The sequence below is a fragment of the Struthio camelus genome, chromosome 6 (assembly GCF_040807025.1).
Source record: "Struthio camelus isolate bStrCam1 chromosome 6, bStrCam1.hap1, whole genome shotgun sequence".
Lineage (NCBI taxonomy): Eukaryota > Metazoa > Chordata > Aves > Struthioniformes > Struthionidae > Struthio > Struthio camelus.
The window spans coordinates 21494840-21521542 of record NC_090947.1 but is presented as its reverse complement, the minus strand read 5'-3'; the positions used below and the strand labels follow the sequence as shown (position 1 = coordinate 21521542).

General features: G+C 40.1%; 1 protein-coding gene across 3 annotated transcripts in view; it reads right to left on the bottom strand.

The window, feature by feature from the left end:
- Window positions 1-26703, bottom strand: part of CHN1 (chimerin 1) — a 115353-nt gene that overhangs the window by 15882 nt on the left and 72768 nt on the right. For all 3 annotated transcript variants that reach the window (XM_068948514.1, XM_068948513.1, XM_068948515.1), the window contains 2 exons: window positions 16756-16833; window positions 3357-3441 (listed from right to left, as the gene is read on the bottom strand). In XM_068948514.1, the coding sequence (XP_068804615.1) occupies window positions 3357-3441; window positions 16756-16833 (163 nt within the window). The remainder of the gene's footprint in view (window positions 1-3356; window positions 3442-16755; window positions 16834-26703) is intronic.

The window sequence follows — 26703 nt, the reverse complement described above, 5'->3', positions numbered from 1 at the left end:
ATGCTCATGGCCTGCCTCCTGCCAAAATCTGTAACTTTTTAAAGTAAGAATCTGTTCTGAAAAGCAACGGCCTCATGTGGCTCCTTGCTTATCATGTCTCAGTGTTAAAATTGCTCAGTTCAGGAGCAAAACAATTATTTTATTCTTTTTTTAAACTAACAAACACCCATGTAAACTCAGCCAGACCTGTGGCACTCAGCCTGGGTTCTTCCCTGCTTATGTATTGCCACCTGCTACAAAGGCCCTCACTGAATCTGTGCCCCTCTGACTTTCCTCGGATATGCTTAGACCTGCACAACTTCAAACTCTTACAGTTCCTACAGCCTTAGCTGACAGCAGCAGGTAAACACTTCTGCAGATGAGGCACAAAAAGTAACACTGAAACTCAACTGTTTGGGTGAAATAAACCAGGACTAAAATAAATAAATTAAAAAAAAATCTAACCAAATGAACCTCCTCCCCCCTCCCTCCCAAACAAGCAAAAAATTAAAATCCATAACCCAGCCTAAACCACACCAATTAACAACCAGTCAACCAGCCTTCCCTCACTAATTTTCAAAAAGACAAAGCGAAACCCAAAGAAAAAGCCTACTGTGAATATCTGCTTCTTATTTAGTTGCTGTTCTTCATTTGTACCAATGTCCTATATATGCCTCCACCATAACACGTGCCCGGGCTGCCTCTGAACTGCTAGTGCTGGTGGCTTGGGACAGGGCAGATGTGGCAATGGCTGAGCCTGTCCTGCTGTCTCCCCCTTAATGGGGCCCTGATTGGATTCCTTCTCCTCCAACCAGCTGCTGATTTTCATGAAATCTTTAAAAAGAAAGAAATCTTTAAAAGAATAAAATAATCTTTGAGGCCCCAAATTCTCTGTTAACTATTGCTGAAGTTGGCTGGTGGCTAAAAGTTAGCCAGGCGGTGAGGGCAGGACAAAGGAGCTTGACAGCCAGCTGGATGGACCAGGCTTAGGAAGTGGAGCGTTTATAAATCTGCCTTTCAGAGAAGCATGTTTAATTAATATATCTTTTAGGGAATTTGAAGGCATATTTCCACACCTCTCAAACAATGACATTCAACATGTGTGCTGGATGCTCCTTTGTATTTCTCCCATTTCCTCCACATCACTCTCTCTTGTCTTGGAGAGCTCCTTTCCCAGCCACCATTATTCTTGCTGAAAAAGATGAAATTTGGCCTCCGTTCAGAATATGCAGTCCTGCTGTGGCGAGGAGGTTGCCGGTGAATGACCTATGCCACTGCTCCATCCGGAGAAGGGAGCTGAATGTTTGGCTGGTCAGGGGCTGCGAGAGCAAGGACGGTCCCGTGGAGCCAGCAGGCGATCTCAGCACTGCAGGTCTTGCCCTTTTTGCTCTTCGTCACCCTGCCGGGACTGTCCTGCACGTCGGGAATTCACCGCAGGCTGCAGGTTGTGCGCAATGGCTCTGGCCATGGCCTGAGAAACCTTCACCACGCTGTGCAGCAACTCTCATAAATGCTTTAGCAAGCAAGTGTGGTCTTGCAACATGCGGTTTTAAAATGTAAATAAGATCACTGAAATTACTGGAAGCTATCAATGCAAATAATGACAACTTTAAACAAGAAAGAAAGCCCTAATTATAGTTTCTGAAACTATGAAGTCATCTAATACGCATATATTCCTGTACACTGTAAAGGAGGAAAAAGAAGTCACACAGTACTTATTTACTGTCCTCATGAGAAGGAAAGAAAACCAGTTATAAGTTTTTGGAAAATCACGATTGATAATAATCTGCATAAAAACAGGAAATCAGCTCTATTGCAGTTACCAAAAAAAACCATAAGAACTTTAAGTGTAATTATAAAAGTCATATTTTTTGCTCGTTCCACAGTGCCATGTAGTGTTGTAAACCTTCATACTGTTCATCTTTGCTGACCTTCTGGATCAAAGCTGCTTAACATAAATCTGAATACACCTGGAATTTCTCCTAAATGCCAAAACTGAGGAATCCACTTCAGGTGAGAAAGGAAGAGAGTACATTTTTGGGGTCATGTGCCATCAAAATATAAATACTTTAATGTAAAAACGCAACCAAGTAAGTCTGTAGATGATCCAAGAACAAAATCAGGCTTCCTCTTTCTCTTCTAGCACTGTACACTCTGTGCAAAACCAACAGCACTAAAAGGTGCTAAAAATCTTGATTCACATTTAATTAAGTGAAAGGCATGGCTGCAACCCTAAATACTTATGGCGGTGGGGTGGAATACCGAGAAAGGGATACGCCATTTTTACATAATCATTTCCTAAAATAGAACTGCAGTCTTGTTCAGTTGTTTCTATAGTATAACATCCTGGACCGTGCAGAGTGTATTGATAATGGCACAATATTGCATTTCACATAATTACAGAGGAAGGACTTCAAAATATTTCAGTCACATGTTGGCTACAAGTTATTTTAAATTTTACATTATTTTGCAGTGCTGCGATAAAATGCTCTCTTATTTGCTTGAGACAAGATTCCAGAAAGCTTTAGACAGAGCAGATTTTCTTAAATTAGCTTGAAAATTCAGTTTCCAGGGCAACATATGCAGGTCTTTGTACATCAACATTTCTTTGTACCATTTTTATAAATGTGGCTGCTAGAATGTCATAAAATACTTTTTAAATACAGTAAACTATTTTTGATCACTTTGATCCTTTTTGCCTTTAAAAAAGCTGACTGTCCTTTCTTTTCCGAGCATATCAATAAAACCGTCAAATTTTACTTCAGAGAGGCTTAATCCCAGAAATGCCTGCAGTGACACCCGTGCGTGCAATACATCTGTATCAGCATCTGACTGTTTATGTAACATTTCTGTACACATCTCTTATTCATCATATTTTTTCTTACAACTATTTTAAGTTTGCAAAGATGAGATATGACTTAGGGTCTACAGCACACTGGGAGTCTGCTGGCTTACACATAACATTAACCTGAATATCTGCTTCACAACAGTGATGTTAAATCACTGCCTACCTTGCACATCAAGACCCGCAGTGAGTTTTTCCCACCTGCCAATACACACAACTGTTATAAAAGAAATAAAGCTAATGACTCCTCTACCTATTTTCTCCTCTATTCTGAGAGGAAAAAAAATCCCTCAATGATGATTATTGTTATTTCCCCTCTGGGAGCACTTGAGAGGTGCTCTGCATCATTGCAGTGATGTTACTGAAATAGATACCTGAAATCATCTGCAGCAGAATTAATACGCCTCCTTCTTTGATTTTAACAGGGGTCAGATCAGACCCTCGCCACACGGGTTTAGGATGGAGCAGGCAGCAAATTAAATAGTTACAACATCAGGACTGTCTTAGGAAAAGAAGACTGAATCACTGTTACCTGCACATTTTACTCCCTGAGCAATGAGGCCCCACATAAAGTTGGCGCAGTATTCACACCAGTGCGGGCCCCTGAACGTGTGCACCTGGAAGACAGTAGCAGAAAGGAAAATTACAGAAAATGACCCAACTGTTTCACAGACATCAATATTAATGTGTCGAAACAAGCCAAAATTCCTCTTCTGAGAAGGTACCACATGCATTCACTGAAAGTTTTTCTTTCTGTTTATCACCGCAGGAAAGGAAGAAAGAAATATAAGAATGATTTAACTGCCAAGGCTCTTGCAGCCCTATGGAAAATGTGAGCTTTCCATCCCCAGAGCCATGCGGAGAGCAGCACGGAGCTGGAAGGGTTTTGCTGCAGGGCTGCGGGGAGGTTCCTCAGCCTCAGCTGGCCTGGGCTCCTGCAGCTGGATGAGTCCTCGCTGCTGCGTGCGTGGAAGGGGAGCAGCCACAGGTCACAGCCCTCTCCCTCCATCGGGGTGGGATTTTAGCCCAGTTATCAGAGGAGCAACTCTTTCGCAGCAGCGCAGCCCCAGAGCGGCAGAGCGCACTCCTCTCAATTCAGCATGTCTTCTGCTTTGCCCTCCCCCCTGTAAGGTGCTGTGTGAAATGCGTAGGGGACTGCAAGATTTGAGAGTCTCAGTCAGAGAGTTCAGCCAGGCAAAAATACCTGTGCAACACAGAAATACTGAAAACACACTTAGGAGCCCTCTGGTTTAGAGTAACTATAAAAAGAAATTAATTTTCTTCCGATTAATGCTATATATTGAAAGTCTAAATTAATCTAATAAATGGAAACAAGAACGTGCTCAAGGAAAAAATTCAAAGCTAAGGAAGAAAAAGCCAATGCTCCTTTCAATCCAGGCTTGCCTGCCAGTTACAAATCCTGCAGCTACTTTTGATTTTATTCTGAAAAACTTCCTGTTGTAGGAAACCACAAGATTCTTTGCAGAGAAAATCATGACTTTCTTAACCCATGTAAAAGCCTCGGAGTGTCTACTTCGAATAGTCACTGACTGAGGAAAAATCAGTAACTGATGATCATGAAGTAATGACATTTGAAATGTAATAAAAATACTTGACTGAAATGTAATAAAAAACACTTTAGACTTAACTCACTCGGTTCTCCAGAGTTCTTAGGGGGTATCAGAGCAGGCAGTAATCTTACGTACATGCAATGCCTGCTCATATCAGTGGGAAGCAAAAGAACTAGCTGAAATGCGTGTGCCTCTCATTCACACCGTGCTCTGGTTATAAATAGCCACATGTGAAGTGGCCCGACCGAGGTGTTGAGCATCCCCTGTGCCGCTGATTTAAAGAGCAGCTGGATCCCAGCTGACACTTACCTCAAACAAGTGACAACACAGAGCAGCACACAGAAATTCAGATAAAGCTGCTTTTTTGGCTAAGGGAAGGTCTGTAGCCTTTTGGACACTTGCAGCCCATAAAGAAGCAGCAGGAAGGTGGACTGCTGTATTAGTCTGGAAACTTACTCTTGAATTCATTGAGCAGCATTTCACATGTGTGTCTGTGCTAAGCCAGGCTCATAACTGCCTCTGGCCCTACGCTGCTGAGTACCTCTGGAGGAAGCGTTATGGTACAAATTTTTACGTTCTTCTAGCACTGGCCCCAGCTCTCGTCCTTTCGCCGTGCTACGTGCTACGCTCGCTGCCACCCTCACCCCCCCTCCCCTGCTCTCCTCTGAGGCCTCAGGCACTCCACAAGCCCCTTTCTCCTCGCAGGTCCAGCTGACGCCTACAAAGCCAAGGAAGACAAGACTGTAAGCAGCTGTAATCTCCATTTCCTTTCCCTCTCACCACAAAGAGATTTTTCACACCTTCTCCTCCATTACCCCATCTGCACTACCCACATCCTCTTCGCTTTCTTCCTCAGCCTTATATTTTTTTCCAGGTCTTTGGCAGCTTTCCCTTCCCAGAACAAGCACACTCTAATATCCTCAAGCTAAATGGTGTGTCACAAAGAACTAAGGGAACTTCTTTTTTTTTTATTATTTTTTAAGGAAAAAGAGCTTCCTTTCACCTTTCAGTCAGCATCTTTTTTTTGTGATCAAATGAACATTTCTGAAAGAAAACATTTATTTATTTTTTGAAAATATGTTGAAGAAAATTGAAACAAAAATGATAGTTCACATTTTAATTTTAACAAGAATCTCTGTTTCAGAATTCATTTCAATTTTATAAAAGGTTTTTTTTTGCCTTTTTGTTTTAGTATTTCTGACTGTAAAGCACTGGGACTTTTGTCTTGTTCCTTGAAATGCTCCGACGCTTTAACTTCTCACTCTAAGCAGAATATGAACAAATTCTGAAATGTTAGTATTTCTTGTAATAAAATAAATACAATAAAAACAATACAATACAATAAATAAAAACAATAAACATTCTCTTTACCAGAAATGGTACTATCACGTGCTTCTCACTGTTGCCACTTCATCAAATTGACTGAATGTGCCATTTGCGAGAGCATTTCTGTGTTATGCCAGCATCCCGTTCTGGCTTTTCTCCTCTTCACTGCTCCCTCCAGTGATGCGAGACTCCCCACACCTCAAGGTGCCCAGTCCAGCTGAAGCCGTCTGGTGCCTTGGGGGAGAAGCACCCCCCCCCCCTTCCTGACACCTCGCTTTCCCTATGGTTTGCATGATTCCACCTTCCCCCTCAGCATCTCTTGTGTGAGGTCCACCACATCCCAAATCTGCCCCTCCAACCCTTTGCCTCCCTTCACATTCATTTCATGTCTCATATGTTTCTAACAACAGACACCCACTTAGATATAAAAAATTCATCTTTCTACTACAGCCTGTTCCCCTGACGTTGTCCTAGCTCTCGGCCCACCCCTCAGACTTTTTCTGCTCCTTATCAACTTAGACATGACATGCCCAAAACAGACTTCCCTCTTTCCTCCCCTGCCTTGCTTTACAGCATGTACTGGTCACTTTTCACAAGACCAAGAACTACTTTGCCACTCAGGATCCTTGTCTGGGGATCATTATCATTTTCTCCTCCGTTCCATACATCCACGCTTCATCTAAAGTCCAAAATGTCTTTCTTTATAGTTTTCATAAGAAATCAACTTCTCAGAACATTTATCCTGAGCCTCCTTAGCTTTACTCTGCCCCATTCAAATTATACTTTTTTTCTCCGTTATCCTGATTGCAAATTCAAAACAATTAAAAGCTAAAGGTAGATTTATCTGCTTTTAGCTTGCTTCCTCCTTTATCTGATGTGCAGTAAGATGGTTTTCTGGCAATATTAATCCATAGGTCCATAACTTCCTTCAGTCTCCAGTGTGCAGAACACCCGAGGTTCAGTTCTGAAGCCCCTTTTTGAGTTTCTAAGCATTGCTGTCTTGTCACAAAGGTAATGGCGCCAGAGCGTTCATCTTCTCACCACCTAGGAGCAGAACTGGAGTCTAGCCCTGTACAGATCTGCTCATGACCACTGGAAATCAAAACGGATACAGTTCTCTGTCAAAAATAGAGAAAAATTGGCCTTTAGAGGCCAGAACAGCACTCCAGTTCTGTTCCATCCCACAGAGTGGGACCTTGCAGCAGACTAGGAGAAACATGTTTGCATCCCTTTTGCTGGTTAAAGAGACAGCACCTACAAACAATACTGCATTTATTACATGACACTTTAATGTAGCATTCTGGTTTTTATATTTAATTCTCCATCCTAAAAATCTGCCAAGTGACTTGCTTATTTTCAAAACTAAAACATGCTTTCCAGAAAAATTTCTGTAAACTCATCCAGCAGAATTCCAGAGATCCTGACTTAAATTATAAGGGTTTTTTTTCCCTTTTAAAAAGAGCATCTGCCATATGCAGATTTTACTGTCTTATAAAATGTGAGAGAGCAGGATTGCCAAGTGTGGCTTTATACCTCCTATCCACTCCATTCTCACTCCCACTCCTAAAATCTTTTTCTCCTTTTTTCCATAATGCTTCAATCCTGAGAGATCTTTTAAGAAGTCTATAGAAAAGGAGGGGGGGGGAAGGGGAAGAGAAACTGTTTTTTTAATCTTAATTTGTAAAATTCCAGGGGAAACATGAAATTTAAAGGAAAATGGTAATTCTAGATAATTTTAAAGCAAAATAACTACTTCAAAAACTAGACAAAATCCTATTGCCAAATTGTCCTGCAAGTCTGAGATAAAAAGGAAAGCCTCCCATTGGGTTAACATTTAGGCATTTCAATTTCCAACTCTCCCACAGTATCAGTGAGGGATAATAAACATAGAACTACTGTGATTTTATGTAGGAGGAGAGTTTTCTGCTTAAGTTTGAAAGACGTTTTCTTATATACAGAGAAAAATAGCTTAACTCCTGTGATTAATAACTGTATGTATTACAGGATTTTATTTATTTTTGTTCTGCATTTAATTAAAATAGTGCTTAGAACAAAAGAGAAATTTTTAGGAAAACCGCATTAAAAATGACTTGACGACTCTGACAACAAATTATACCACAAGTTGTGAACTCTCCAAGCAATGTCTCACAGTGATTTATTTCTAAGGCTCTATAAAGGTCACTGCTGAAGTTAGTTACCTTTATATCTCATAACTCCATTTATTTATAAAGCCTTTTGTATTTACTAGGCAGTTTTTCAGACAGCCTTGATTGCTATCTGAAAGTCAAGACTGAGCCAGCATATAGTAGTCATAACTGGGAGACTTATGTTATATAACTTGTCAATAGGGGGGAGGAAAAGAATGAGGAAATATCAGTAAATACTTTGCAAACATCATGTGAAAGAACATGACAGATGTGCAGAGCTTTAGCAAAGCCCGAGAATGGAAGGTTGGATCTGAGAAACAATGTATATGCAAAATCAATGCTGCAACAGAAAGCAGTCTCTGTGACAGCACACAAAGAAGTCTTCCCTATTTAGAGGCTGCTGCCACGGTCTCCCAAAATGCCAGTTCTGTCAGACAATATCCATCCATTCCTTTTACAAAGCAGGACAGCCTTTTACATCACCCATCCACACTCAGCTGCTGTTAAGAGTAACGGGTTTTGGAAAATCCTGGCACTATAGTCTGTGTTGGGATGAAATACGTTAACTAGAAAAAGGACATAAAAAATGTTGCAGATAGGCCTTCTTGAACTACAGTGGTCAGTGGTCAGGCTCAGTCATCCTAGCTAATTTGCAATTACAGCAATTAAATTCTGTCTACTGGGACTTTCCCAAGGTTTTAATTGGATACAGGAGACATCATAAGTCTCAATTAAAACGATGAACTCGGTCTGCAGTACTAATGACTGTCCTCCCTGTCACAGTTGATTTTATCAGGCACTGAAAGAATCCATGCTGGCACCCAATAGGCATGCCCTCTTCATCCACCTCTGGTCTGGACAGCATAGTCACACAGATGCAAATGTGTAGGAAAGATATCAGAAAAAAACTGAGTCGAGTCAACTCAGCTATCCGTTTGGCCTATGCTTCAATTTAATTTTTACATATATTACAATGATTACATAGTGCCTCTAAAACAAGGCTCTCAACTACTCTAAAATATTTTAGTAAATGACATTCCTCCTGTGAGGCAAATATTGCTGCTGATGAATAATCTGAGAAGCGAAAAGACTACCATGACAACACATATAGCAGAGCTGTATCTACGAGATAATCGCCCTCATACGAAGGTATAATAGAAATTAAAGTAATGGAGAGTATTGGAACATGCCTTCTCCAAAGAGAGAGCTGACTTTGCCTGTCCTAGCTGTGGTGTTGACTATATTGAGCCAACCTGGATCTATGCCAACAACTTTGTTCAGCAGCTCTTGAGCTGTGGGGATATTGTGTTTCCATGCACCATCATTCAGAGAGTTGAATATAAATAGCATCTTTATCAGCAGTGTGTACACTGCCATGAATTTTGAGCAGGCAAACTTTCTTCCAGGTCTTCACTCGTTTGGAGCCAGAAGCACTGTCACGTCTGGTTTACTTTCTGGTTTGTGCTGATCGTGTCAGCAGAAATGAGAACAACTGGAAATTGTGTTTAAGCTGTGCTCTAAGAGAGCCACAGCAAAAAATAGAAGAGAGAGTAGCAGGTTGTTGGCTTTTTATACCTGTAAATCCAATGAAAATGGTGAGTTTTCTTTCAGAATGGAATAGCAGATTTTCCGTAAATTGATATCTAGAAACTGATACATTTTCCATTTTAATTCCAGGACCGAGTTACTTAATACCTGTATCTGTGTACCGAATTCTGAAACTGGAGGTGAAAACTAAAATAAAACTATTAGATTTAAAATTATATAAAAAAATAGGTACATACACTATATAATATTGTACATATAATATACAACCCTAAAAGATTCCTGAAGAGATGCATTTGCAGTGATGCTTTGGCTAATATGGAGGAAAAGCAGCTGATGATGACAGTGTGTGACATGCTATATATTCTCCTTGAGGCAAATGCCTAGTTTGCCTCAGCAAAGCGTTTGTAAGCTTCACCACAGACATGAACTGGTCAGTTCTTGGGGCTGTGCACATGGAAGACTCACAAGGTAGGGAGGTATTGGGCTACGGGTGCAGTGGGAAGGGATTGCAGCCTAAATAAACTACGGATTTAGGAAAAAGCTTTTTTTTTTTTTTTTAAATAGAAGCAAAGCTTGAAACCAGAGACTAGTGCTTAGAAATCAGAGAGGATAAAATAATTTTGTGCCACTGGGAATCTGCTTTGGAAAAGCCCTGGCTTTTCCAAAAAAAGTAAAAAAAAGTAGAAGTAACATTAAATAAATACTTTAGGTGAATACAACCCATCAATGCCTAAAACCTTTTCTGGCCTTAATTGCTTTATGAAACACAATGAGTTTCAGGAGCACCAATACAGAACTGACAAGATCTTTTCAGAAGTTTTGGGAAAGTTTTGCTCAAGTTTTTTCCTCCAGATCCTTTCCCTGCCTTTGAACATTTGTTTTTCAAGTACTAGAAGTCTAAAAGAAAACTCAAATTTCCTGAGGTTTTCTTATCTCTGAAAATGCGTAGACTCTCTCTCAGGAGACTATGCTAGAGACATCCAGTTCTCTTTCTGAATATTCATTTGAGTGCGGTGACTCATTTAAAGAAGCTTAGAAAATATGTTCAGGGCCAAGTCCATACCTAGTGAAAATCAGCATACTCTATTCAAGGGACTCAGGGCAATTTACCCCAGATAAGAATCTGCCCCAGTTTCCAGAAGATCAGAAACAGAAACAGAAGTGTTACAAGTCACAGAAAAACCGATCTGCTTAATAGAAATTTGTTATAGTTTGTGGTCTCTTTGCAGTGTGTCTCCTGCATCCCACCTTCCAGTTCTCAGTGTTTAGACAAGACCTTCATGAGGAGCTTTTGTTAGAATAATACTATTTGGCATGGAAGTGATTTGTTATGACTATTTACACTGACAAAACACCTAGCACAGATGCAATTACGTTGCTAAAATATGGGACAGGACCAGGTGAGTGTACTTGTTTCAAAAATGTAGTAATTTCACTGGCATAGTAACTCTTGCTACTATCAGCAGTCAGTCTCTTAAAGTGATTTCTGAGTCCATCTATACTGGCAAAGCCTTTCTAGTGGGGACTTGTCTTCACCTGAGTCTTCAATTTCTGGACACTTCTAAAGCTATAATCTACCCCTAGTTATCTCTGGAAAAGCACATCATCTCTGCTCTGGAGAGCAGTGTCCGGCCTTTCAAATGGGTCGTCCTCAAAGAGATAGTTAGGAATTTCCTTCAGTATAAGAGAGATACAAGGGAATCATAACAAATAAGACTAATCAGCATTTCTGCTGACGTAGTTTAAGCAAGAGTGGAGAAACTCCTCTTCTCTCCAGAATAAATGTTGGTTTGAAAGGGTTATGTTTGAATGTAGATCACTGATTCAACAGTCTCGTAACTCTTATTTAACATAATTAATTGACTGTGCTTTCTCAGGCATTAGTGAGATAGTGACTAAGAAACAGCGTGGCAGTACCAAATACTGCACAGAACGCTAACAAAAAATAGCCTTCTGGAGACATATTTATTTTGTGAAGAGTAAAAGAGAAAATAAGACAACATCCTAGGGAAAATGATGCATAGAAACACAGATTTCAGTTCCCCTTTGACAGGCATGGACACCTTCTTGCTTCAGTGAAGCAACACAGCACTAATCTAGGTAGAAAAGTGTTTTTGTATCTATCTTGGAGTCATCAGCACTTACGAAATACCTGCAGAATGCTCTCCTGGCACAAGTTATCTTCTCAGCGATCAGAGAAGCCTGATGGAATACCCAAAACAAGTCAAGGGAGCTAAAAATCCTCCAGAGCCCATGAATCACACAAGCTGGAGGGGAGTAAAGACCTTTACGGTTATCTAGCTCATCTTGATGCTGTAATATGTTCCATGGTCATATGCAGGTGGTTTAAATCTGCCAAGTAACAGGGAGGTTATTCCACTGACTAATACTTTTCACTACCAGGAAAGCTTCCTACTGTTCATCTCAAACTTTCCTTTTCCTCTTTCTTTTAAGCTTTTATCCCATAACTCCTGATTAACGCTCCTCTTCCACGACTGCCCTCCTTCTCCCTAGTTTACATCTTTTAGATATGGTTTTACTGTTTTCTCCAACCACATACAAACAGCTTGTTTTTCTCAGCAGGAGGCAAACGAGTGAGGTCAGTGCAAAAGCACCAGAGCGCAGCGCCCGGGGGGAGAAGGTGCAGAAAACGTTCCAGGTCAGATAGGAATGGAGACAGGGCATAAGGTCCCTCCTTAGGAATCTCTCTTTTTCATCAGCAAAAAAATCCCTCTCCAGGGCCACCCAAAGCCCCAGGTGGTGACAGCTGTCCCTCACCATGTCCCCTCCATTTCATTAATGTGTTGGCTCCCGAGGATTAAAGCAAAGAGCCCATCCAACCCAGAGGCAGATGTAGTTAACAGAAAGCTGCCTGACGGGGGTTCTCAGGGCTGAAAATACAGCGAAGCCTTGGCAAATGCGCTAATACCCGTTTTAGGCCATCAACATTCCAGGAGGTTTAGAGAGGGAAAGTATTTTCAGGGTTTTAAAACCAAGAAAACTAATGAAAAGCAGATCCACAATCTCTTATTTGAATACAATAACATCTCAGTCTCGCTTTATTCAGACATGCAGGGCCTATCTCCTACATTTGTCTATTCAAAAAAACAGCTTTAACAATTGGCTTTAAGAGTCTTATCCAAGAGACCTATTACAACTTGCAGTGGCAGCCATTGTGCTCCGTCTTTTGTGGACAATGTAATTCTTAGTCTTAATCTTAAAATTTTTGAATAGATCATATCTCAGTTATGTAAGAAATTGTACTCTCATTTACAAGCTATCACAATTGCTGCACATTTAGAGCAAGATAAACAAAACATGAGGTTTACAAGGGATAGAAAAAAAACATTCTTATTTGAAGGGTCCAGCTGTAGAATAAACTTGTGGGAGTAATTAGGTATGAACTTACTCTGTCCACTTCTAGGAAACGTTAGAAAACTATCCCATATGATACAGCTTTTCTGCCATAAGAAAAACAGCAACACTGGTTTCAGCTACAGCCCTCTTCAGATATTCAAAGAGCAGCCTACACATCTCTTAGAGCTTCCAGACAGAAGATACTCTTGTTCCTACTTATTGGTGGAAGAAAAAACTGGACATCCATCACATACACATGCCCATATAGAAACATATGTGTTTTAGAGAGTGTGCAGTCTTCCCCTGCAATGGGTAAGAAACTGAAGCAGAGGAAAAGCCTTTCTGTGATGGAAGGTGGGGTTGAAGGGAGTCAATGAAGGGATAGTGAAGTTGTTGTCCCAAAGCCCCATACCTCCAACAAAGTAACTGTCCTAGTTTGCTCTGGTAATTTACTTTATAAGAGAGATCTCGTTCAGTGTGCTGGACTTCAGAGGGAAAGCAAAAGAAATCAAATATGCAAAGAGACAGACCCAATCAAGTCACACTCGCGATCCCATCACTATTTAATCACTCACGATCCCAGCTCACCTTCAAGTCCTGTTATTTAATTAGAACTAAATAAAATGCTGTGTCAAACACTGTAAACAAAAATCTCTTTTAGCTGATATATTTGAATTAATAGAAAATGATTTTTTTATATTCAATTTATAGAGGAGATTTAATTAATACAGAAACATTAATAGAAAAATTTTTATAAAATACAAAAAGCCCAAATGCACTTTAAAAAAAATCACATATTTTTAATATCTACCTCTCCTCCTGACATGTATGCATTAAAAACTCAGTTGGAGCTGCCATTTATAAATCATCATCCCTTTCTTTACTTATGGAGTTTAATTTAACAGAACTCAGCCCCTGTGTATTTGCATTTGAGATGTGCTCATATCAGACCATAACTTCACAATCAGGAGAGCATTATGGAGCTTGAAAAGATCATTATCGGCTCGCTCTGCCCACAGAGCTCAGAATCACCCTGGCTGGTCAGGCTACCCACTCGAGGCAGAAGATAACTCAAATTCCAGCAGATTCAAACAAGATTAAAACCTCTCAGAACCCAACCATGTCAGCACTCCTAGCAGAACTGTCTTTATATTTTTCTTTCAAACAATCCCCTGAGCAAAATGTAGATTAACAGAATTAAAAACAACTTTTGCGTTTGTCCTTTCTCTAGGCATATTCACAAGTCTCCAGTTTGTACTTCTGCGGAGGACTATTATTATACGACTGCTTCATTGCAGCATTCCTCTACATGATTTAAAGTTTGCTAGGGGCAATAAATTTCTGAGGGTTTAAATTCCACCTCTGTCCCCATGCCTGGTATTTCCGCCCGGCTGGTGCCAGCCTTCTAAGGCACCTAGGGGACGGGAACACAAGGTGCAGAGACTGAGGGAGAATGTTGGTCTCCTCTGTGGCCAAGCCTCTTCGGCGTTTTGCATAGCCCAGATCATCTCCGCAGCGGCTGTTGCTATGTTCTTCTCTTTTCCAAGACAACAGTACTAGGTGTTGGGGATTAATGATGCTTCATCTCTCCTCCCTCTACTGGGATGTTACAGCATTTTCAGTAGAAAAGGATTTCTAAGATCCCTCCATTTCTGTGACTAATCAGAGACAACAAAGGGTTAAGGGTCCCTACCTGTTGCCCAGGACCTGCATAACAAAGAGAACATCAGGCCTAGGGGTACAAACCAGCGGAGGATACCCCTCCGTTTGGCTGGTGGAGTCTCTGGGGACTGCAGTCACTGTTGCCTAACCGAGATATATAAATTTATTTAATTTCTGGGCTTTTTTACTTCAAAAGTCAAGTGCTAAGAAAAGGCCTGGAAAAGAATCTGCGACTGACATTTCCTTCCCTTCTACATGGGTGGCACATTTGCTACTTGGCAGGCAACCTAGGATACTTATTTTGACATTTTAAATGATGACGTCTATAGATTTGAGGGAAAAAAACTGACATGCAAGGAATGATAAAGCAGAGAATCACATGAGCTACGAATGGCCATTCATTTCATATCTATAATGCAGTAATTATGAAAGGTTTATAGTTATTTGTTTAAATGGGACAGCGGCCAAGTTTAGAGCTTGTTAACATCAGCAATATTCCTTTAGCAGGTAGGTTGGCTGCTGCATATCCTTTAAGATGTAAGGGTTTTGTTTTGTTCTGTTTTCCTACAGTAAAAACCATCCGAGTGAGCTGACTCTGTTTTACTTGACTTGAGAAAACAGTACTTTAGAAGGTATATTTTTCTAGCAGCTGCATGTATAAAGGGACTACAGTATAACTGTTACAAAGAAAATAATCTTTGTGGAAAGTTTGTACTGCATCTATGACTTTGGATTGGTCTTACAGTTCGTTCTTGAAAAAAGGATGGAAAACTCACAGCCTCAAAACTTTTTAGAAACTGTTTCTGGAAAAAAAACCCAACAAACAAACCGAAACTAATGAAAATCCGGTTATCGGATTATTTTCAAAACAGATGTATTTCAGACTGGTCAAGGAAGCCACTACAAAAGAGAGATGTATGCAAAATTAAATTCATAGTACCCTCCATATGCTGTACTACATGGAAAATCAGTATCTATGAGCATCTGCAGGAATTATCTTCAAATTCTAAGGAAAAAATGAAAGTTGCAAGGCACTTCAGAACGTTGTGAAAATATGCTTGGGATTTACTTGACAGCCAGCAGGGTTATTTTATGCCAAGTGTTCATATTAAATGCTTTTTTATATAACATTTTGTACATGGTTTTCAAACTTGTGCTTTACTGAAGAACTCAAGTCAAACAAACCATCCTGATCATATAAAGTTTCCAATTTTAGTGGTCATTTGAACTCAAAAGCCAGAAGGTGGTCTAAATAAAATCAAATGGACTATAAATATAAATGCATGCATATGTGTACACACGTGTGATGGAAATCAAAACTGAAAATAAGAGATAATTAAAAGATCCTTATATGACCAGATGCATATATTATATTAATGATTCCCCCTTGTCCTAAAATGAATTTAAAAAAAGCTACATAGGAAAAACACATTTAAGGTAAAATCGGGGCTTCAGGTACTACATATGAAGTTTGCACTGTCGCCTGCATGAATTCAGTAAAACAAATCACTTAGTTTTGCAAATAAAGAGTGCCTATTACATTATATAATTTGACTGAAAAAGGTTGAATTACCCGATCCTTACTGGCCTTTTTTTTATAGATACAGGCACAAAACATGCATATATTGTGTTGACATGTGTCTCTCTTAATAATGAGTACAATTTAGTTAAAAAATCAAAATAGTGATTAGAAGCTATATAAAAGACTACGCAAATTTTAGTAAAAAAAAAAGGTAGTTGCAAATGTCAGCAGCTCTAATAGCCCCATGGTAAGCCATGCTCCTTTCATCACAGTCAATTCATTAACAGAGGAGAAAAGCCAGAAACTAAGGGAAATGCAGACCATCTGCTTAATCCAGATGCGACAGAACATGCCTCTTATATCCAAAGCTATTTACCAGTGACAAACTAGGATAAGTTTAATCCTCTAATCAAAGATCTAACGAAGATTTTTCAACATCATAGCATCATAAATAAAACTGAACTAAAATAATAGGAATTGAAAGAAAACTTTCCCAGTTTTTCCCAATATTAGCATCTCTCTTTCCATATAAAACAATTTTAATTAATACAGATAACCTAGATACAGCAAATAATATCAAAACAAATAAATGCACATAAGCACTCAACAGAAAAATCCTCATTCTTTGTTGATATGTTTTAAAAATGTCTAATTGGCTTAACTGGCAGTAAGATTTAATTGAAGTATTTAAGTTTTCAGAAACTGCATATATGTTACTTCCATGCAATCCTGGACACATTTTAAAATGAAAACCTAGCCTTTGTACCTTAAAAAGAAATAAGTTGCATAATTTCTTACCTTGAAGTTATGAATCTTCTCATATTTTGGAACATGTTCATTTTCTTTCAGAGTTGCTCTTCTGACAAGTGATGTCAACTGCGAATAAGCAAAGAGTTTAAGAGGTTGCCAGATTGTCACAGATGACTTTTGAGAACCCAGTTTCATCCCCAAGGCTGCTATCAATAAATCTTGTTGACGGCTCTCTTGCTTTGAGTTGTGAACTGTAGCTCTGTTAGCTTTTTGCCCTGACCAAGGCTCTTTGGATGGCATTTTGGAATTGACAGGAAAGAAAAACAGAAGCCTGGATTGAGCTGTGCTCTGTACTTATCGGACTCAATTTAAGAAATCAGAAATGAACATTTCAGAAAGCTAAACCGCTCTGAAGAATGGCATGATCATCACAATGTACTTTTTGGCAAAAGGCTAACTTAACGAGACAGGTTCTTCTCGCTGCTTATTTTTTTAAAGGGATCTGGTCTGATCGTGAAAAACTTAAGGGTCTAAAATATGGATAAAAATCGGAGTCAGTGACAGCGTGAGCAAGCCCAGAGCCTCTTCATCCATTTAGCAAGTCACGTTACTTAGTCAAAAGACGCATATCTAAAAAGCTCAAGCTTCCTACTTAAGAAAGACCCTGATGTCCATTTTGAGTTTGCGCTGCTGACATGCTGCGTGCGGAGCGGTGCAGAGCGGGGGGGGGGGGAGCGCAGCGCAGCGCAGGGAGCGCAGCGCGGGAGCGGAGCGCGGCTGCTCCGCGCCGCCGGCTCCGGGGGTGGCTCCCGCGGCCGGCGGCAGCCAATGGAGCCCGGGCGAGCGGCTCTCCCCCGCCGCCTCCCCCCCGAGCCTTTCTTGCTGGCTTAAGGAAAAATATCAGCAGGAGGATAACGAGCAATGAATGAGTCATGCGGTATTACAAAATGGCATCTTTTTGCATCCCAAAGCTAGAGGATTTCAATAAATGTTCAGTGGCGCACACGCAAGGCTAACACTGTGAACAGAAAAATCAGGAGACATTAAAAAAAACCAGCTCTCTTCTGCCCTCCCCCCAGTCTGACGTGGGTATGGCACCTGGAGGTAAAGCTGAGAGTAGCTCTAGCATCAGTTAATGTGACTGCTGATGCTCATTGTTCATCCTTTAAAATTACATTTTTCGGCGTTTTTCTTATAAAAAGATGCTCAACCATGTGACAGTCTCCTCTACTTCCAGTAGAGAGGAGCACAAAAGCCTCTGGAAGTTCTTTATACCACTCTTTCTACCAACGACCTAAAACTGGATTTGCTATGGCACCTCTCTGTTGGGATATATGGACATTGACAGAAGGTGAATGACAAATAGTCTCAAATCATACTGAAACCTACAGACTGGACTGATGCAACTGATGACGAAACGTGCACAGCACAGGACCATCCAGTCCTTGCGAGCTCTACTACAACCAAAGGAAGCAGTATTTCACACAAGCATAATTAAATTGTTGAACTCATTGCCACAGGATGAAGCAGAGGCCAATGTATAATGGGCTCAAAAGGGATTAGATGAACGTCCGGAGGATATCGATACCCATCGGGAGCTATTCATTGCCACTGCCCAGCTCAGGAAGTCCCTATTAGCTGCCTGTTGACGGCAGAGCGGTGTGCCACTAGGAACACTTAATCATGCCCTTTTTCTTCTAGCGCTCTCCAAGCATTTACTAACAGTCCTTGTCAGAGACAGCAACAACGGACCTTTGCTCTGACATGCGTTACACTGTGGGGCTGCCCAGCGTTCTGCGACGCTCAGGGTTCAGCAGGGACCTCTCCATGTATACCACCGGCTTGTGCAACTCGCCACAGCGCAGCCCTCCTCTCCCTTTCCTCAGACTGCCTACCTGCAGCGCCACACTTCCCCCTCTCCAGCAAAGGCGACAGAGGTATTTTTATCCCTCATGACTCAGTAACAACCAAAGACAAGCAGTTTGTCGCAGGCTTCGGGGTGGAAGTGGTGTGTGTTCTGCAGCTGCATCACAGTGTTAACATTTAGCTCAGTCCCGCAGACAAGGATCAGAAAAGCAGCGTTCTTCCACTGCTTCCTTGCGGGGCCACCAATACCCTCTCTACAGGTCTGTAAAATCTATGAGGCTTCAACACAGGCGTAGGTTGCAAGGATTTCAGTTCTACAAATACACTTCACCAACCACTAATTTGTATTGCAAGTTAATAGCTAATGAACAGAACACCAGCTATAGGTTTTATAGGATGAAGCTGTCAGGCCTTAGTAGCTCATAGGCAGGCCTTGTTTCCATACAGACAGGAAGTGGTTAATAGGACGTTGAAACCAGCTTCCAAACTATTTGCAGCGTTGCCCCGGCCACCATTCTGCTGAGAAATAACTTCCCACCTCAATAACCTTAATCTGCCTCTCTTGGTTTTAATCACTTATTTCTGCTGCAGGTGAATAGACGGTCTTCTCTCACATTTCCCTGCATATCCCTCTATATATATAGTATAACCTTACATTGCAATAGGAAATAAAAAAAAAAGAGGTAAGCAGTAAGATATGACAAAAACTAGCTGCAGCATTTAAGCGGAAATAGCAGGAAAGTAACTCAGTGGAGAAGGAAGCAGATAGGTTTTCAAGTTCGTTTTCTCTCTTCTTTCTAGCTAAAGTCATTTCACAGTTTTGTTCCCAAGCACTAGACCAGGCAAAAGTCCTCGTGGAACAACATGGACCTAAACCTGACTCGGAAGAGCACAGTCATCCTCTCCAGAGGGCAACAGGTTCAGGAAGCAAACTGTGAAGTTCTGGAAGCATAATGATGTTACAGGCTTGTCTGGAACCCTAAAATTCCTCTTTTTTTCACGCAGTGTTAAAGGAGAAAAATAAATCACCAAAACTTTGCATTAGGGAATAAGTTCTTTGAAGACTGAATTTGTTGGAAAACAATGTATGTTATTGTTGAAATAAGCCTACCATGTTTAAGAGTACATTTATGCACAGATACTATCAGAATAACACCCTTACTAGCTTTTGTATAATTTCACTTAAGCAGCAAGATAAAGCATTCTGAATTTTCCTTTCAATCTTTGGTAAAGTGCATATTTGTATCTTGACATACTTACTTCCTTAATCGTCAACTTCCTTTTCCCTAATTCTGAAGAACTGATTTATTGTCAATGGCACTTTAGAATCACGTTAGTAGAAAATGATTTCTGGATCCTGGAAAATTAAATCCTAAGAATGCCAACAAAAAGGTAAGCAAAACTACCCAACAGGGAAAGGACATATCATGGCTGTAATCATGAAACTGCTTTATAATCTGAAAAGTTATAGGATTATGAATTTTAATTCTACCAGTAATTCGTGTTAGAGTAATCTAACTAAGACTGTTTATTGGTTTTACATAAATCCACTTCACATTGTTCAGTGTAAACCATTTTCTGATGTTTAGAAATTTAGGAATACTGTGCATACATTACAGCCCTTTACATGTGCTATATGCATTATATTTGTGCATGCTGGAAACCTAGATTAAAAGAAAGTTAGAGCCATGAAGTTAGCCACTGAAAAGTTCTGAAAAATATATAACCTTCCTATTTCCCTAACATACTGTTGTAATTAAAATTCATCCCCATATAACAACTTTCAGATTACAGAATACATACTCGTTCTTCAGCCATTTCCTAACTTTGGGAGTTTGGTGTTGCAAGCTAATGCTCTTTTTAACATGGCCTTCATCTTCTTTAGTTTTGACAACTGAACTGAAGAATAAGATTTGTGTTGCGTACACCTTACTGACTGCAGTTTGGGTCAGGCAGGTCCAGATCTTTAGATTAACACTACCTGAGCTAATAAAGTAACGGAGCGAACCACTGTCCTTCAGGAAGTCTCATCATTACACAGATGAGTGTCAATCTTTCCCAAAGCTGTTGAGAGCAAACAAATGAAATGAGGGACCTCTGGGTTCAGTTCAAATTCTGTGGGAAACGGTTCTCTCCTGATGCCCTCTTGTGCCCAGGAGCCCTATTCGGTCACTGCTCCCAACCTGCAGATCTTTAGGTCCTGCTTTTCTTCTTACACCCTTGACTGATTCGTGATTCTACCTCTGCTCTCTGGCAGCGGCTCCCGCACGCCTGCCCTCCATCCAAGCCCCCTTTCAGCAGTCCTTTTATTTTCCAGCAGTTACTTGCAGAACTTGCCCTGCCTGAAGTCTACTTTAAAGGGGACAATTATTAGACACCGACTACTATGTACTGGATAAAAAGGAGGCAGAAATGTAAGGAGGAAGATCTTTTCCCTTCCACTTTTTTAAGTTTTGATTTTTTTATTACTTGCTTGTGACACACATTTGCAATCACTTGCATGTTTAGGAAGCAATATGCTGTGCAGACTCCAGGAGGAAGGCAAGTGGAGGACTGTATCTCTTTAAATTAAACTAAGGATGTGATTTCACGAGATTGAGGTGAACTGAAAATGGAACAAGTGGAAGTTACAGACAAGCAAATACTCAGTAAAGCTCACAATCTGAGCAGCCTTTTAGTCCCGTACCTTTTAGTGACTTAAACGAGCACTGAAAAAACCAAAATCAGCAATACAACAACTTTTAAACCAAGACAGATGTCCAGAAGTTGTACATATGGACTCAAGGAAAAAATAGAAAACAAAAGACTACAACTTGCTATTTCAAATGTTCTCATTTGTGATAAAACTTCAACCACAACAATGTTTCAGTCTAGCGTCCTACAGTGACACCACTTTCTTTACTTTTCCCTTGAGAGCAGTCCTTTAGAGCGTGGTAGAAACAGCTGTTTTCTTGAGCACTGTTTGTTCTAAGTGTTATTTGGATAATATGTGCATATTTTCTGGTACGAATCTCACAATTTAGTAAGTCTTATTATGAAGACTCTACAGAAATGTTTTTAAAGTCAGCCATGGCTTGCAGTAAATTCTAATGAGTCACCCTCTGAGCTCTTTGAAACAGTCACATTATGTAAGTTTAATCCAGTCATGCAATTCAGTCAGCATCAGACAAATTATCTCTCTAAAAAAGCAAATCAATGCATTTCCCATTTGTTGAGTAATAAACTTAAAATTACTCCAAAAAAAACCCAGAACATTCAAGAGTCAGGATAGCTCGCAAGTCCTAAAATGCCCAGGTCAGACTTGATCAGACATCCTGACTCCACGTGCATTTCCAGTGTAAAACAGTTTTTAGTTTCATGACCACCTGTCTCCTCTCTCAAACACAGTATAATGTTTTCTTCAGTCTCGGAAATACACATGCAATGTTTTCATTCTCATATGGTATTTTCATATTGTGATGACTAAATGTGCCTTTATGGATTCAGACTTTATGTATAATACAATCTCTTCCCTCTAAGGAATGCATTTCAATAATAATATTAGCCACTAGTTATATTGCATGCATTTTTTTAAAATCAAAGATCATACCCTACTGTACATATGTCAAAGAATGAGATATTTGACAAACAAACCTGGACTGCTAGGCAGTTAGCCACTGTATGCTTTGTAGCCTTCTGTTTCACTGTACAATTAACTTAGCCAAATGCATATGCTCAGAAAATCCTTCCTTGCCTGAACACTTTATGAGCACATTTTATGGTTTCAGTACCCAATTTTCAAAAGCTAATCAATCAGATTGTGAAACTAAGCCCAATTTCCTTCAATGCATTTCTTCTTGGTGAAGGTCTGTTCCATGCTAAATATAACTTTCCCAGTCATTACATTCACAGAGTTGTTCCATGGGGGAAAAACACCCCAAAATTTCACTTTTTATTTAAAATCAGTGATAAGCTATTTTCATTTCATTTTTTTCCCACTTAGAGACATGCTAATAATTTTCAGGCACAGTGCCTATCCACAGATAAATTGTGTGAGTGGAGGGTGGGAATAGTATTAAAAAAAAAAAAAGCTGAACCTGAAAGCTAACATTTCAGAAACTTGATGAATGGGACCATCATGCAGTCTTTACTAGCACAGTAATATTTCTCTTGCTGCCATTTCAGCACAGCCTCATTTTCGTGGCACATGGAAAACATCAGGTTTGCACAATGCTCAGTGTACGCTGAGATGCTCATTTGACACATATTAAAGTCAGCAGAGCTACCCAGAGGTGAGTGGAGGTTTACACTTAGGCTGAGTGATGAAAACTTACTGCTGAGAAAAATTCTGAAAATACTGAAGTTATTTTTTACAAACAAATTCTCCAATGGACTTGTTGCAAAAACTGAAGAAATAGCTATTTATATTTTCCGACTTTTTTTGATAAAAGTGTACGTAACCTCCAGAGCAAGTAATTTTAATAAACATTTTTATATCTAGAATTTAAAAAGTTTTTTAAAAAAGCCATGTTAATTAAAATCTTAAGTAAACAAACTCAATCAATGTGCTGGCTTAGTTTAACGCATGTTAGTTAAATAAAAAAGAACATCCAAACAGAAGTCAAATTCCTGAAAAAATGTTGCCCAGTATTTCTAGGGATAAGCTGTTAGAAATTTCTGCATAAAAAGTGAATTAGTTCGGTATTGTACTGTGCATTACAATTAGAGAATATGAACACTGCTTGTGAAGAGTTCAGGTTCATACTAATGCGCTTTCCAGAAATACCCTGAAGGACCCTTGTTTTCACGACAAGCAAGCGTACACTTAAAAACAGAGACCTTTGCGGAAGCCAACATAACAGTGCTTTTTCTGTAACCTACCAATCACTGCAGCTGATTCAGATCTAGGACAGTCTGGCTGTCACTGCTGGTGTGACTGGTTATAGATTTACTTCATGCAGTTATCAAGATGGGCCTTTTGGAAATGACAAGTGGAAACTGCACACTGGCAAATAGCATCCACTATGACCATTTATCTTTTTCAGTAACTGACTCCAAGACAAAAGCAGTTAACATTTTCTTTTCTCGATAGTGATACAAAAGCAAGGTACTTTTCAATGGCAAACAAAAAAACCACATTTCTTTCCTTAGGAAGGGGGGCTATTTTGATATATACCCATGGATCTAGCAATGGTAAAAATAAAGTAAAAAACTCAAAGTATCTCCAGGACCAAGTTCAGCTTTTGTTCTGGTTCTGGAGGACTCTGTTAACATCAAATGACTTAGCATTTGGTGAGGTTAGCAAGTGGCCCAGTATGTCCACTGATGCGGGAGGGGAATTCTAGAGATTTCCTTAATATTCCATAGATATAAATATCCCCAAAACACTATGTGGGTTATGTTTAATATAAATGTCCGTCAGACATTCTCAGAGCTACAGGGATCTATGTGGATATGTGAAATTTTTAACAGATAGGGACTTGGATGTTGCAATAAGTAATGCTGCTCAGTTGCATTTTAAAAACAATAGGTACAACTTTATTTCTCCTGTATAAATAGCCACTAATAAACTTCAGCACAGGGTAGTGTCTGAACTAGATGGACCAGATGATGCTAACTTCACTCCTCCCAGGGCGCCTGCTTTTGTCCTGTTTCAGTCCTGGAATTGGCTGAGTCCAGGAGCTCAACTACAATCAGCGCACCGCACAGACACGGGACGTCTCCCACTCCCCTGCCTGCATCTGTTAAAATAATCAACTGCCCCAGTCCTTCCCCTAGAGTCGGAGACTACCAGCCCGCTTGTAAAGGGGGGAGCCACGACTGTGGAACAAAAGCACAGCTGTTACCAAGCTGTGTGAGAGGGAGGCAGGATATGTCAGTCAAACACCATGCAAAAAGATAGCCAGAAAGCGAAACACCGAAATCTTTTCACTCCTAGCCCCTACTGCGGTGAGGAAAGTATTTCCTTGCGGCAGTGGGTGCAAGCTGAGGTATCACCCTAAAAACAGTTTTTCTCCACTTTTTGCAGCTCATTATTACAGCTTCTTTCTTTCCTTGGGAAAATAAGCTGAATTAAAAGGGGGCCAACTCCAGCCAAATCTGGTAAGTACAGAGGGGACCCAGGGCAAGTACAACACAGAGGACACCATCTCCCTGCCTCAGGAAGCCTGCAACCTCATAAAACGGTTGCATGAGTGAGGAAGCATCAAGAAACGGCAGAATTGGTCTCCAGTAAATCCTTCAGACGAAGCCTGTCCTTTACAGCTTTCTTTTCAATCCATTCCACCCACCTTTTGTCCTTTATAGCTTTGGTTTTTGATCCATTCAAGCTACCATTCCTCCTGCCACGAGCCTGGGCCAGGAAGGCGGTAAGCTAAACGGTGGGTTAAAGCAGCTGACTGCAGCCCCTGTACTCTTCTGCAAGGAAAAGGCAGAAGCAGAGGGACAAGGGAGGACTACTCACATGCTTTAAGCCAACCATTACCCTGGTGGGCACCGCTCTGGGCGCTCTGTGTCTTACAGCGCTGAGGCTCCGGGGAGGAGAGGCCGGCTCGATGGCAGCAAGGAGGTCTGCCTAAAGAAGAGACTCTGACCCTGACCAGCAACACGCAAAGGCTGCTCTGGAAAGCGTTTAAATGACAACAGTTCCCTTGAACGAGCTCTTTCTATACCAACTCCTGCTCCTGAGCAGCTTCTCTATCTCACTCCAATTTAATCATTGTTTTCTAGTTTGGCTAAAAAAGACTTCCTTTATCATAGCCATTTAAAAATCATATTGTTAAAAGCATTTTTCAGAATGAACCTCTATACCTTTTTGTAACTGAAAACACATACATATACTTAGATATAACAACAATCATGTAATCCACAGGGCCTTTCTGTTATTATATTTATAAGGGATTTTTACTCATGGAACAAGAGATTTGAATATTGGTATAACATGGGCAAGGGCTACGGAAATTTTTTTTTATGTCTCATTAATATTTTCTTACCTGATATATAATATTCATTTCACATTAGTCTTCTCTGACAGTCTAATGTCTCTCATATTAGCCTTTTTAGTTCTACACAATAATTCAATTTAGAATGATTCAATACATGTTCTAATTGAAAACTGCAGCTCATTAATTTCTAAACATTCTTGGTATTTTAGACTACACCTGTTCCTTTGGCATATCCTCTATTTTGAATTCATCCACTTCTTCCTGAATAAGCTATGTTGCTATGATACAAATGCTGTCACAGTTTCTTTCTTCAATATACTCTCAGTACACAGTCATACTTATTTAGCATAAATAAGACTGAGAGGGCAAAGTTTCCTAATCCTCTTTAACTACCATTTGATTCAACCCCATGAATCAAGGTGAAAATAATTTTTACTCTAAAAGATTCCTGGAGTTGTGACATTGACATGAAACATTCTTGCAAAATTTCTAACGGTGAAATCATACTAATGGATCACCTCACTGTGGAAAAAATTACAAAATGCGGTAATCCCAAGCGTCTGTTAGCACTCCTTGCAGACCCTGATAACAACCTTCTAGCTGCACCCGTGTCCATGGGCATAGCTGCGCCAGTGCTGCCGGTCAAGGTCTACATTCATTTTATAATATAATTAGGCAGACTCAGAAAATGAAGCAGCCTGCTCATCCTTCAAAATGAGTCTCCCACGTAGGCTCCCAGTATCCTTGCATAAATCCCTACTTAAATTAGGATTGATTTAAAACCTGCAATGAATGAAACCAGAGTCTGGTTCCACGCTTTTGGCAGTGGAATTACACCCTGAAGAAGTCCCAAAGTCAATTTACCAGATTATTGCCACCCACAAATCTTCTAATCCCTGACTCAGGAAGTAACACATGCCTAACTTTTTCACCAAGATAACCCACAAAATGTTGAGAGAGGACTAGAAATAACAGGCAGAAATGCCTCCAGGGCACTCCTGCGGATAGACTAGTCAATATATGCCTTCAGATTTCAAAGTAAGGGAAGTAACATTGAAAGAAAAAATTGTTCTCCTTTTAAAAGAAACATAACAGAGACGAAAACTTGAAAACCACTATGATGCATGGAATTAATTTTTTTTTAATTAGATTAGATTTTGTTAAATTATTCAGATGCAGTCCTCTGCCTTTGTTTTCTTACACTGAC